The sequence below is a fragment of the Lissotriton vulgaris genome, chromosome 7 (assembly GCF_964263255.1).
Source record: "Lissotriton vulgaris chromosome 7, aLisVul1.2, whole genome shotgun sequence".
Lineage (NCBI taxonomy): Eukaryota > Metazoa > Chordata > Amphibia > Caudata > Salamandridae > Lissotriton > Lissotriton vulgaris.
In genome coordinates, this window is record NC_141695.1 from 721393580 (window position 1) to 721406570 (window position 12991).

The following is a 12991-nucleotide window of genomic DNA, read 5'->3' on the forward strand; positions in this document are numbered from 1 at the left end:
CCCCCCCTTTCTATTTCCCTGAAGCGAAACTAGCGCAGAGATTGTCTCGGGGGATCTTCTGGCCCACCATATACCCTGAGAGCGTACCTTCAAAGCCAGTACAGGGGGTATGCTGCCAACTCTTTCTTCACCACCACCACCACCACCACCTCCTTTTAGGTTACTCTCCCTTAACGTTAAGGGACTCCATTCCCCTAATAAAAGGTGCCAGATCTGGCGCTACCTGCTCCTACAGGATTTTGAAATTCTCTTTCTCCATGAAACCAACCTACTCTCCGCAGACACACACTTCATATTGCACCCTAAATACCCGGCTCAATTTTAGGCTTGCTCTTTTTCCAAAACCGCAGGGGTAGCAATTATCCTCTAAGGCTACTTTAATCTGGTATGGGACCCGGACAGAGATCGCAGCACACAGACTTACCAAAGCACTGGGGCAATGTCTGCAGATCTTTAGAGGGTCATCACTGATTTGGGACTTACTGACCCTGGAGATATTTGCACCCAGATACTAATGACTCCTTTTTATTTTTCTCACATCCCCACCGCTCACATTTGCGAATTGACTACTGCTTTCTCCCACTTTCTTTAATGTACTCTTTATAAACTACCGAAATGTCTGACAGCTCTATCTCAGATCATGCCTAATTTTTGTCACTTCAAACTCCAAACAGACGTCAAGGCATTCACCCCTGCTGGCGGCGCCCACCCCCCTTCGTGACCCGGTGGATGTTGCTGACATCTGCAAAGAACTTGAAGACTTTTTCATTACAAATGACACTCCCGAACTCTCTGAGTGAATTTGGTGGGACGCCTTTAAGGCAACCATCTATTGCAATAGTCCGGGCCCGGGAGGCTCGTCTCATAGAAACAAATCTATCCAAAGACATTATGGCCCTGGATCACAGCGATCACCAACAGCGCTCTCTGCACAATAAAAAGTGCCTTGCTATCTTTTCGGGGGTCCGCAACGCCTACATCGCCCTAACAAAGCTGTACGCTCCCTACAGGTCCTCAAGCAAATTTTTTACATAGGAGGGGATAAATGACCATCTCTCTTATCCCCCCACCCCCTCTCTTTATTTCAATTCTTTGGGGCACCATGTAAGGCTGCCAGTTTTCCCCCCTCCTGTTTGCTCAGGCGGTGGAACCCCTAACCAGACGTCAGCCATCTCGGGTATCCCTTTCGGAGGCTTAGATCACAAGATTTCCTTGTTCCCTGAAGATTTCCTTCTCTCTTTAACGACCTGGCCGTCTCTCCCCCCCCCGCTCCCCCCCCCCCCCGGCTGTAGCCTCACTTCTTCATTTCGCTTCAAGATTCACATAGCTAAATCCTATGCCCTAAACCTTACTATCTCACCTGAGAAGATTCCTGGACTACAGACTCTGCTCCCCCTACAATGGGCCGCACGATACAGTAGCTGGGCCTTGACCTGACCCCCTGCCTCTTGGACCCTAGCTAACGGGCCAGCATGTAGGCGCGGCATACAGGAAAATATACAAGAGTGGAAGAATCTCCCCAGTCTTGGTTAGGGCGACTTAATGCAATAAAAATGTCTCTTCTTCCAAAAGTGCTTTATTTGTTTCAAGCCCTGCCCATCCCTCCACAAGTGGATATTCAGGTCCTCCAACGAGACCTAACCACTTTTATATGGGGCAAAGGTCCCCCACGTTTCTCAAAAAAAGTCTTATGTTGCCACAAGACTGTGGAGGCTTGGCATTTCCTAACCTCCTTGAATACTACCGGGCATGCCACCTTTGCTATATCTCTGAATGGGTTGTTCGCGAGAGCAAAAAACATTGGTTTCACATGGATCGGGCAGTTTCATGTAGGCCTCTGTGGGACCTAGCCTGGCTCCACCGATCGGCCCAACCCCGTAGCGCATGCATAGCTACCCCAACAAAAACTGTTCTCGATATATGGGACTAACTTGCGGTCGCTCTGGGCTTGACCTGGTTCCCATTTCCCAACACCCCAATCATGCGTAATCTTATCTTCCTGCCAGCCTCTAAACCAAATGCCGCCTTAGCTTGGAGGGAGGGAGAGTGCCGCACAATTCAAGACCTATTCCACTGGAACACTTTCTCAACCTTTGAGCAGTGTAAAACTTTATTTCACTTCATGGACACTGTAAAGATGCAATCTTATCAACTCCTCCACTGGCTGTCCTCTCCCACTTACATGCAAGGAGCGACAAGGGAGATAACCCCCTTCGAATCCCTAGTCCGGGCCTGCAAGGGTTCACAAGGTCTAATCTCTCGCACATACAAAGTTCTGCAACACTTGCATCAGGCCCAGCCCCACCCATACTAGAGGCAATGGAACATAGAAGTTGTAGAGAAGATCTCGCTAGAAGGCTGGGATCGACTTTCCGTGATATCCCACAAAGTTACATAAGCATCCCACAACGTGAATCGGCCTCCAAAATGATGACGCCCTTGTACTACACCCTAGCCCACCTCCACAAGATGGTGCCAAATCTCTCCCCAACATGCTACAGATGCCGGGGCGAAGGTGGTGACTTTCTCCACATCTAGTGGACACGCCCTAGCCTGTAGACCTTCTGGAAGGAGGTTCTCAGCCATATACAGGACACCATGGGCTTTCCCATTCCAATCGCTCCTACAGTGATTTTGTTAGGCATTGGACCTCCTCGGTTGGTATCTATGACACACTCAGACTGCTTACTCATTACGCAGATGCTGTGAGTGGCACAACAATCTATAGCCCTACATTAGAAAAAACCTGCACCCTGCCTACCTCACCTTGGTTCCTCTGCCTTTGGTACGTTCTGGCTCTTGAGCTACTAACAGCCCGTCTTAACCACACTTGCACTAAGTTCACCCACATCTCGCAGCTGCTTATACAACACCTTGCAAGGATAGAGAACTCTCGCTTCGCTCCCCCTCGGCTGAGGGCATTGCAGCTTTTCGAAGACTCCCTCATGTCCTACACTAGAGGGCCCAACACCAACGATCCTCATGAGGCCCTTTCTCCTCTTTAACTTGCTTTCTCACTCCTCCCTGTCAGCACTTCGAGCAAATCTTTTACTCTCCCACTCACCTGGCAGATTCAGGTCACTACTTATAACCATGCTTTCTCTCTTACTATTGGTTGCCATCAATGATTTCACTGCTGTAATATGCTAATTGTGATGACCATTGTTACCTGCAAAAAACTTTCTTCTCAATAAATAGATTTGAAATAAAATGTTCAGGTGTCACCTTTCACTATGACTTTTGCTGACAACTGAAATCTGAAAGGGCCAGAGCCACGCATAACAGATTGTGTCTCTAGTTGACATTGTAATGTTATATCAAGTTATTTGTGTTTAAATAACCCTAACCATTGTTATGGCATTGTTGCGCATTTTATATTTGGATTTGGGAATGTCGTCAGGGGAAACTGAAGGAAACATTGCTTGAATTTGTCCAGTGCTAAGGTTTCGATAAGGTGTCTAGGAGTTAGTGAGATAGCAAAACTAGTTCAATCTAGGAAAATTGTCCTTGTGAGCGTTTCAGGTTTTCTCTTGCGGTAGGTATAATTTATCTAGTGCTTGAGATAGTATAGTGCTTTACTTCTTGGCAGAGCTGAAAGCCCAGTAGCCCATAGAGAGCAGCGGTGCGTCTTTACTACCAGAGCTCTCCCCGGCTAGAGATGCTTGAGGTGCAGAGTGGGTAATTTAGCTGACTGCCAGCTTTGCGTCACCTGCCCTGAAAAGGGGACAAATACTGCCATCAGCAAGCAGAGCTTGTGTAAACATGACTGAGCCGGAAGGTCTGCATCAAAAGAAGTGGCAGGCACCACTATTGGTTCTGATGGCTTCAGTTTCATCTTCAGTGCGTAGTTTGCACTTTGTGTTGTTTTACTCCTTCGTTATACCATGGTGTTAGCTGTTCTGACCTAGAAAAATGTGACTCGTCCAAGCCTGATTTTCAGTGTCCGGATATACATCTATAAAAATATGGTCTTGTGACCCCAAATACGTTTACTGGTTTTACTGGCAATTGTATTCTCTAATTCACCTCAAGTGTTCCATGTTAGCTCCAAAAGTCCTTGTTATGTTCTTAATATCTGGGGTCTTTAAGAATTTCTTCTAGTGACCAATTTCATGTGTCTGAAAGGAATCCTGTTGCCAGTGGCTGTTCTTCTGAGTGTTTGACCTGTAGTCTGTTAAGGACACCAGAACTCACACTGAACTTTACTGGATGCCAGAAATTATCTGAGAAGAATATAGTTCTCCAGTGGGGAGCAGGAATTCCCGAACCTATTCTATTCATATCATCAGCCATTTTACATTTGGTAAGGTGAGGTGTTTTATTTAATTGCAGCTATATAGGGATCTGACAATAACTTGGCCAAAGACTAGGGTGCTTAAAATGTGGTACTGTGAATCCCATCTGACAAACGATATTTTGAGTATCCTCCAGCTAATGCACAGTTGTTTACTAGTCCACTTCATTTTGAGCAAAAGGGATAGATTGAAAAATGTCCTAGCTAATGTAACAAAGTTTCAATTCTATTAAGGACTCCTAGGCGATGATTATGCCTTCTCTCCGTTTTATTTGAATAGCAGCTCATTAGAAGATTAACAAAGTCTACATTTCCTATAAACCCTAGGTAAAGTTGTAAATTAAAAACACATGTAAAATCCAATCCTGTAGGTATAACGGTGTCCAATCGGGGACTTCCTCACCCAACATAGTCCTTTGATAGTATCACTTCGACCTCTTTTGTCGCGTGAAGTCTGCCATCGCAATATCATCATGCGTCCTGTTTGTTCGCATCAGAACCTACAAAAACAAGAACATATTACTGATTGAACCGTAACTGCTACAACCTGAAACTGAAGCAGCACATAGTTAGAATGCTAGAGAAGACCATCCCACTCAACAAACTTTTAAGCTATTACTTACTGCCATACTGGGAGGGAGGTCTCCTCTCGCAACCTAGGGTGGGATGATCCTTGCCTCCGAGTCCTTAATAGAATTGAAACTTTCTGTTACGTTAGCTAGGAAATCTTTCATTCTATGTCAGGTGGAAGTGAGGATTATGCTAGTTCAAAGCTTGCTCACAACAAGGTGAGCCATGTTCAGCGCCGGCTTGAAGTAGAACCTCTTGAATGTGGAATCCGAAGACCAATCTGCTGCGTTGAGGATATCTTCCAAGCGGGCACCCAAGCCGAATGCTTTAGAAGCCATTGCTCCTAGTGCTGAATGGGCTCTGAAGTGACGGAGACTGATGCCACATCTTGCATCACCTATCGAACACATCTGATGATGGTCGGAGAAGAAACCGCTTTAAAGGGTTTTCATAGATCATTGAGGAGTTGGTGTTCTCCAGGGTCGGAATTCTTCAGTCATTTCTTCATATGCTTTAAGACCACCATGCATAGTTTTGGAGAATCTGGAAACTCCGGGTAAGAATTTGCCCTGGTGTGACACTTTGTCTGTCTGAGGAGTGTGAAAGTTACCCGATCGGTGGTAAACATTCTGCTGGTGATATCCAGAGCTCTAACATCAGAACCGCGTCTGCAGAATATAAGACAGAGGAGCCAGGCCAATTTGGAGGAAAGCTCCTTCCTGGAAAGGAAACGGTTCGGCTGCCACGACAAAAACAGGTTGAGAACCTGGTTTGCGTTCCAAAGGGCAGAGAAGTGAGGCTCGGGGGTAAAAAGCTGAATGCCACGCAACAATAGGCAAACCATTGGGTGTTCACCCATTGCCATGCCATTAACTGGAACATGGCCGGATGAGATGGCAAACCGGAAGGTTTTTATTGAGCTGTATGCCATGCCGCTGGGAGCCATTGTGTCAAAATATTCACAACATGTATAACCTCCGCGACGAGGGGATCAAAACCCTGTTGCAAACACCAAAGGAACCATCTGCCCCAGGCGGATCTGTATCTCTTGACGGTACGGTCCGCCCAAGCCTTGGAGATGAATGTTTCAGTATCCTGCAAAAGACCTGGGACTGCCCATCGGCCCCTGAAATCTGCCATGCCATATGGAGGACCGGGGAAGCAGTTTTGTGATCATAAACAGACGTATTGGTTTCCTGTCACAGTTTGTCTGTGTCACATTCAAAGCTGAATGTGTTTATTGGCTGTTCCCGGCCAGTGATGAAACTTTAACTTCGACGCGCAACTGTGCGATTGATTTGGCAAAATGGATACATGAATTGTGTGCGCACATGGTGCTTCAGACGCCTTGGGTACTCTGGTCAAGTTCTGAGAGACAGACAAAGAGCAGTTTGTAATGGAAGTTAAATGGAAAGATCACCCCTGAATGTACAACATTTAGCCATCCATGAATGTAACATGATAAAGCCTAAATGCCGTTGCCAGCACTGACTTTTATGTCTCAAAGATTTATTTATCTGTATATCTGCCTAGATTCCCTACCTGCCTAAAGACTCTGGTATCTTCTGTCCATATCTGCTCTTGCAATTATCCTTGACGTACCTCCTTTCACTTGGTCGTTATGGAAAAGTGAGTGCTGAATGGACAGATACAGATTGTGCTATTATAATGGTTTGTTTTCTGTTTGGTCATATCCCATTCTATCTCACAATATATAGTGACTCGCTATAGTTCTGGTACTTTTTTTGTATCTTTTCATATTTGTGTTTTTTCGCTTCATTTTCCTTTGTCCCTCTTTTCAAGCTCTTGTTTTTTTTTTCTGCCGTGTTTTCATGTTCAGTGGTTTTTTAATCTGATTTTTCACGTCATTCTTTTATTGTTATTTTAGGTTCTATGTCATGTAATGTGCTCTGTTCTCTGCATTATTTCCTGTCATCTTCCAACCTTGTGTGTTTTATGTTTCATTTTTCTTATTGTTTTCTTTTCTCAGCTTTTTTCTGCCTTTTCAGCCCCATTTCCTAGTTAATCCTGGTTTCTTTTCTTATCAATTTTTGTTTTCCTGCTGTTGCTTTCTCTTACCACTTTATTCAATGCCTCTTTCTTGCTCTGTACATTTTTGCTCTCATTTCTCTCCTCTCAGTCTTTCTCCCTGCTTTCCATTTTCCCTCTTGGCCTGCATGGGTACAGAAAAAGTGACCAGTACAGCAGAAGGATCTTCTAGAACATCTGCGGTACAAAAGGGGGTGGTGATGGACGGAGCATCTGAATCAATCAAACACTCACACCCAGTCAAAAGATCTGGGTTTAATCCATCACCGTTCTTTAGCCCACTCTGCCACCCCAGTTCAGACATGGCTATATGCAAATCAGTCTGACCCTGTGCCTCATGGGAACAGTGCAGCCCGAACTGCCAAGCCATGTCTTCCCTGGACCGGAAACAAGCTTCCGAGGACCGGTTTCTGGCATTCCAGCCGTCTTCAGCCCGGCTTGCTTGAATCCAGTGGCAAAGTGAGCAAGGGACTCACGTCTGAGTATACCCTGCCACACTTATGGCAGCCAAAAGCGGTACGGGGTGGTGATGGACGGAGCATCTGAATCAATCAAACACTCACACCCAGTCAAAGGATCAAGCCCTGATCTCTTGACTGGGTAGGAGTTTTCTGCATCATTCAGAAACTCTGTCCATCACCACCCCCTTTTCCAAAATCTTCTAGAGCATCTGACTTTGAGCTTGCGCAGAGCTCTGTTCAAGGTGCAGTGGTTAGAGGATTGCAATAGAAACGGGATGAAAGCGATTATTGCAGCCTTGTGCTGTGCACCATCTGCCAATGTTCCTGTCCCACTTTCCTGTTCCTCTTAAACCATCGGATCTCTAGCCACGAGGGATGCCTATTTGGGGATGGAGAACTGCAACTCAATGAGAGTTTGGGTTGCTGGCTGGTGACACCTACTGCTATGATGCTGCCGTGGGGGATAGGCAGGCCGTCTCCCCAGGCCTGAAAACCCCTTGATCAGCCTCCAGCATCCTAAGAAATCCCCCAGTGGCCCCGCTCACTGTAGTCCAAAAACGGCCTTCCCTCATTCCTTCTGGCACTTTGTCTACGAACAGTCATTGATAAAGCGACTAGGTTTCCCTTTGTATTGTGACATAGTTTTGGAGTTGCTTTGTTGAAAAGTCAGCTTGGTCTCTTAGCAATCTTACAACCAGGACCATAATCATCATGGACTTTAAGGACATCTAATAAGCTTTGAAAGAGAATTTATTTTACATTTCTTCTAAGAGTCTCTACATTGTTTAAAGTAGTAGCGGCGAGTCCCCAAATCTTGTGTACAGTGCCCTTGAAATCCTGTTGAGTGTTACTGTCATAACGTTTTTGGTCAAATTTAACCATAACAAGCAACCATTGGGACAGGCAGATACAAGTTGCCAGCATTGAAAGGACAAAAAAAACTCAAGACATTATTTATTGTTAATACTTTATGTTCGTTCAGTTGTACATAATACTTTCTTGGTCATATCTAAGATAACAACAAGCAGTGGCATAGCCAATAGGTCTCGCCTTTGGGACCTTATAAGTGTTTAGTTATCCAGCACAATATCCTAGGTGCAACAACAAAGACTGTTGCATGGCTATACACTTATAAGGTCACAAAGGCGAGACCTATTGGCTATGCCAATGCTTGTTTTTCTTTTATTTTTGTTGCACATACTTGCAATAAAGTAAAATAAAAATAACCGTGGCACTAGCTTGCCAGTGGCAGACCTACCTGCTTTACAAATACATGTCTAGCAGGAAATGTAGTTCTAGTTGTAAGTGAGCAAGCAACTCTAATGTACTTATATTTAACGTGCTTATCTGCCATTTGTATTGTTTAATATATCTTATTAGCATTGCTTTAAAAGGGTCGGATTTTTCCCAGTGTCATAACCATTAGTATTTTTTTAACTAACATTAAAATGGGTCTTAATCGAGCCCAATATTCACGCCCTTAACTTTGCTGCGGGAAAAAGGACTATTTCTGAACAATAAATGTTGAGGTGATCCATGTCTGTGATGTAGTTCCTGTTTTAAATTTCACGTTTTCTTGAATCTTTCACTCCATTAGAATGTTAGCAATTCCCGCGATAATGTTTTTTTTCCCCTTCCGCATATTACTCTTGTGCAGTGCATACTTGAACAGCCATAATTTAAAACTCTGATGTTAAGGGTCTCAAGGCAGTGCGAGTTTCTTGCAGTGCCTGTCAGTGGCTCAAAAAGATGTTTCCGAATACAAGGTCATCCACAACATTCAAGAAAGCTACCCATGTCTCAGTTGTACCCATTTGTGAGTACTCATTACCTACTTTGCCCTAAGTTTTTTCTCTTCCAGATATGAACAGAGATACCACCTATGCAAGCTGCACCAAATATCCTCATCCTCATGCAGTGAACTACAATAGTCTCTGAACCCCGGTAGTGCAGTGTCACAAATGTCATGTTTGACAAATACATTTTGGAACATTTCTTGGAACATAGCAAGGGCTTAGATTATTCCCGCAACAAATTAAGCAACTGTCCAGCAAATGTTTTTAAGAATGTGCTTTCTGCATACCTCGGGCTTTGCTGTGGGCACTGCTGGTTATATGCGGCTAATCTGAAAGGTAGTCTGGTCCAGTAGCATGGCCACATTCATGCCTCAATCCATCTCTAGGGCCAACGATGATGATTGGCACTCAGTCCAGCTTGGCCTCTTCCTCTGAAACTTGATTGGCGGAAACATTGTGGGCACCACGAGTCTGCTTGCTGCAGCTCTTCAGCCACGCTAGGATTGTCTCTTCATATTAACTACTTGTAAATCAGAACCTCGCTGGTGCCACCTGCCTTTGCTGTATACCGGCTGAGCAGCACTTGTCATGACATTACATTTTTTACTTATCATTTGATACAAGCGCTTACCCGTTCATTGCGCTCTTGCCTCAGTTGCTTGGGTACACTGTAAACTCAGTTGTAAATTACATGTATCATTTTTAGATCAATGAGATTATATTTGGTAGTGGAAACTGTTGTAAAAATGTTGTGTGTTTCTTAGCGCTTTAAGTTGCCATTGCAAATATTACAGTAAACAGATGACTTGCATCATTTATTCTCCTTTCGGAGAACCAAGCACATCTTCACGTATTTTGTGGTTGCTGTATTGTACATAACGGTGATAATGTGTTCTTTGTTGTAGGTAACCGCAGCCATGGCCTCTGGCAGCACCAGCAGCGATGAGGAACGCAGCCTCCGAGAATGTGAGCTCTATGTGCAGAAACACAACATCCAGCAGCTTCTCAAGGACTGCATTGTGCAGTTGTGCACCTCCAGGCCTGACAAACCCATGGCTTTTCTGAAGGAGCATTTTGAAAGACTGGAAAAGGTAAATAAAGCGCCTCGTGCCTTAAATTCATTGTATCAGAAATGAGGAGTTCTTTCAAATTGAATGTTTTTTTTAAATACTAAGTTTCGTAGCTTATGTTAACACTTTATACTGTGCTCTGTGATGGTTGGATTGTTTGTTGCTACACATTACCTCATTCATACAAATGATGTAGAACATATTGACCGGACTCCATAACGTGCTGTAACAGTCAGAGCTGCTGAGTTCAAACGAGGACTATTTCATGCCGAAACGCACTGCCAAATCTGTAAGGTGATTGATCATAGTTGTCTGTGGATCAGAGAGAATGCTTTTGATCATAGTTGTCTGTGGATCAGAGAGGATGCTTTCCGCCTGAATGCATGTGATTCTTTGGGGTTTATTTACATCGACCATTTTGTTTACTCCGTTCATCATGGTAGGTCTTAAGTATGTATTGATCCTGTTTCTTATGAGGCGATATAGTTCTATTATTTCTCTCTGTAAGCTACACGTTTAATTTATCACATTTCTGAAGTCTTATCTGTCAGACGGTAATTTTTCATGTTTATTTAGGATAAATACGATGTTGACAGAAATTGAATTTGGCATCAGATGTGTGAAGAGACTTTGAGTACTTTAGTCGTGTTTAAAGGAGTCCCGAGCTCCAGTGTATTACATATGCTCTTGAGCGGTTGATGAGGGCTGGACTGGCTGTAGCGGGCACCAGGCATTTCTCCGGTGGGCCGCCAGGGTGGGTGCTGGTTTTGGGCCTCTCTGGGGCCGTTTTTGTTACATGGCCGTTTTTGCAGCAGACTTGCAATATCGCCCCCCTGTAAGCATATCAGCCGAAACCTGCCCTGGCAAACAGCTCGGCTGCACCCCCAAACCTCCAGGGGGCTGGCCGACCACTTTGCCAGGGCCGGTTTTGGTTCCCAGTCAGGCCCTGCGGTTGAGGCCCTTAACCATAGCTGGCCCATGGCCTTTCTTACTATATCTCTTAAAACTGGGCCAAGTACAACCCGGTGCGTACTTCACTCTGTGGTAGTGAGGGCGAGCAGACATAGGTCTCTTAGACTGGTTAGTGTGGTTGTACTCCAGCCCAGGAATCACACCTCCTTCACAACTCCTCCCCTCTGCGGCAGAGCAATAAGATAATTTTCCATCTGTTGAAATATGTCGGTCTCTGTAGGGTCACACTTTTTTATTTTGACCCACCCTATTTTTGCGGTCTATAGAACTCTGTGTGCTTTTACCTGTGTGAAGTGCTTGCGCTCCTGCTTTTAACCTTAATTGGCATACTTACCCATGAGTTCCTAGTATATAGTGCTTGAAGTATACCCTGGGCCAGTAAGTTAAATGCCACCAATGAGCTTCAGGACTCGTTGGGCCACCCACCCACTGCAGCGACTGTGCAAACATAACTGATGGCCTGCTATGAGTTTGTTTGCTCTAAGTTGGCCGGGCATTCCCAGATGTGGGTCCCTTGCTCACTTTGCCACTGGAATCAAGCTAGCCTGGCTGATGAATGGTGAAACCCTGAAACCGGTCCTAGGATGCTTGTTTCCGGTCCAGGGAAGACCTGGCTTTGCAGTTCAGGCTGGAATGTTCCCATGAGGAACAAGGTCAAGACTGATTTGCATATGGCTGGGTCTGAACTTGGGTGGCGCAGTAAGCTAAAGAGCGATGATGGATTAAACCCAGATCTGCGACTGGGAGTGAGTGTCTGAAAAGTTTCAGTGAGCCGCACATCATTTCCTTGTGTTTGGTTTGGCCTGCTACGAGTATCATGCTGTGTAGGTTTAAACATCAAATTCAACCTTTGACTGGCCTGGAATCCTCCTTTTTAAATGTTTATAAACCACCCCTTAGTAAGTCTTACTGCTCATTAAGACACAGTGCATGGTATTTAACAGTAGGACATGTAAAGGCTAATATTAAATACCTGTACGTTTACAAAGGTATTTTCACTGTAGCAGGGTTGACTGTTCCAGAGGAAAGCACTGGATGCAAGTGGGAGTAGCTAGGAAAATAATGAAACTAGTTTTAGTAGTTATTAAAATTCCAATTCAGTGGTTACGTCTGTGTTTTTTTTATTTTGTCCCCACCACCCCCCTAGATATTACTTGGGATTCCCATAGTACCCTCCCACACCCCTACACAGGCTTCTGAGCCCAAGTTTAGTGAGGCTGAAGGCTTTGGCGATCTTAAAAATGCCCAAAGTGGAAAGGGTTAGCCCCGGAAAACAGTCATTCCCACCCACTCGTTCGTGCCAGGCATTAATATGGTAGTTTGGCCTGACATTGTATAGTGTAGTATGGTATAACTTGTCATTTGTATGGTATGGCCTGTCATGGTACGGTTTGATTTGGACTGTGATTTATATAGTATGGTATGGTCTGTCATTTGTTTGTATTGTATGTTACAGTATAGTATGGTATGGTATGGCCTGTCACTGAATGGTTTTTATAGTATGGAATTGTGTTGTTTGTTCTATAGTATGGTAAGGCCTTTCATTGTATGGTATGGCCTGTCAATGTGATACATGGAATGGTCTGTCATATAATATGGCAGGGTATGGGATGGCTTGGCTTTGTTTAGTGTGGTAAGGGCTGTGTTTGTATAGCATGGTATGGGCTGCCGTTGCACAGTCTGGTATGGACTCCTTATATAGTATTATATGGGCTGTCATTGTATGGTATGGTACGGTGTGGTATAGCTTGGGCCTGTCATGGTATGGTATGGTATAGT

General features: G+C 44.7%; 1 protein-coding gene across 2 annotated transcripts in view; it reads left to right on the forward strand.

The window, feature by feature from the left end:
• Positions 1-12991, forward strand: part of PRKAR1A (protein kinase cAMP-dependent type I regulatory subunit alpha) — a 289055-nt gene that overhangs the window by 59085 nt on the left and 216979 nt on the right. For both annotated transcript variants that reach the window (XM_086930965.1, XM_086930964.1), the window contains one exon: positions 10076-10261. In XM_086930965.1, the coding sequence (XP_086787091.1) occupies positions 10088-10261 (174 nt within the window). In that variant the 5' untranslated portion in view covers positions 10076-10087. The remainder of the gene's footprint in view (positions 1-10075; positions 10262-12991) is intronic.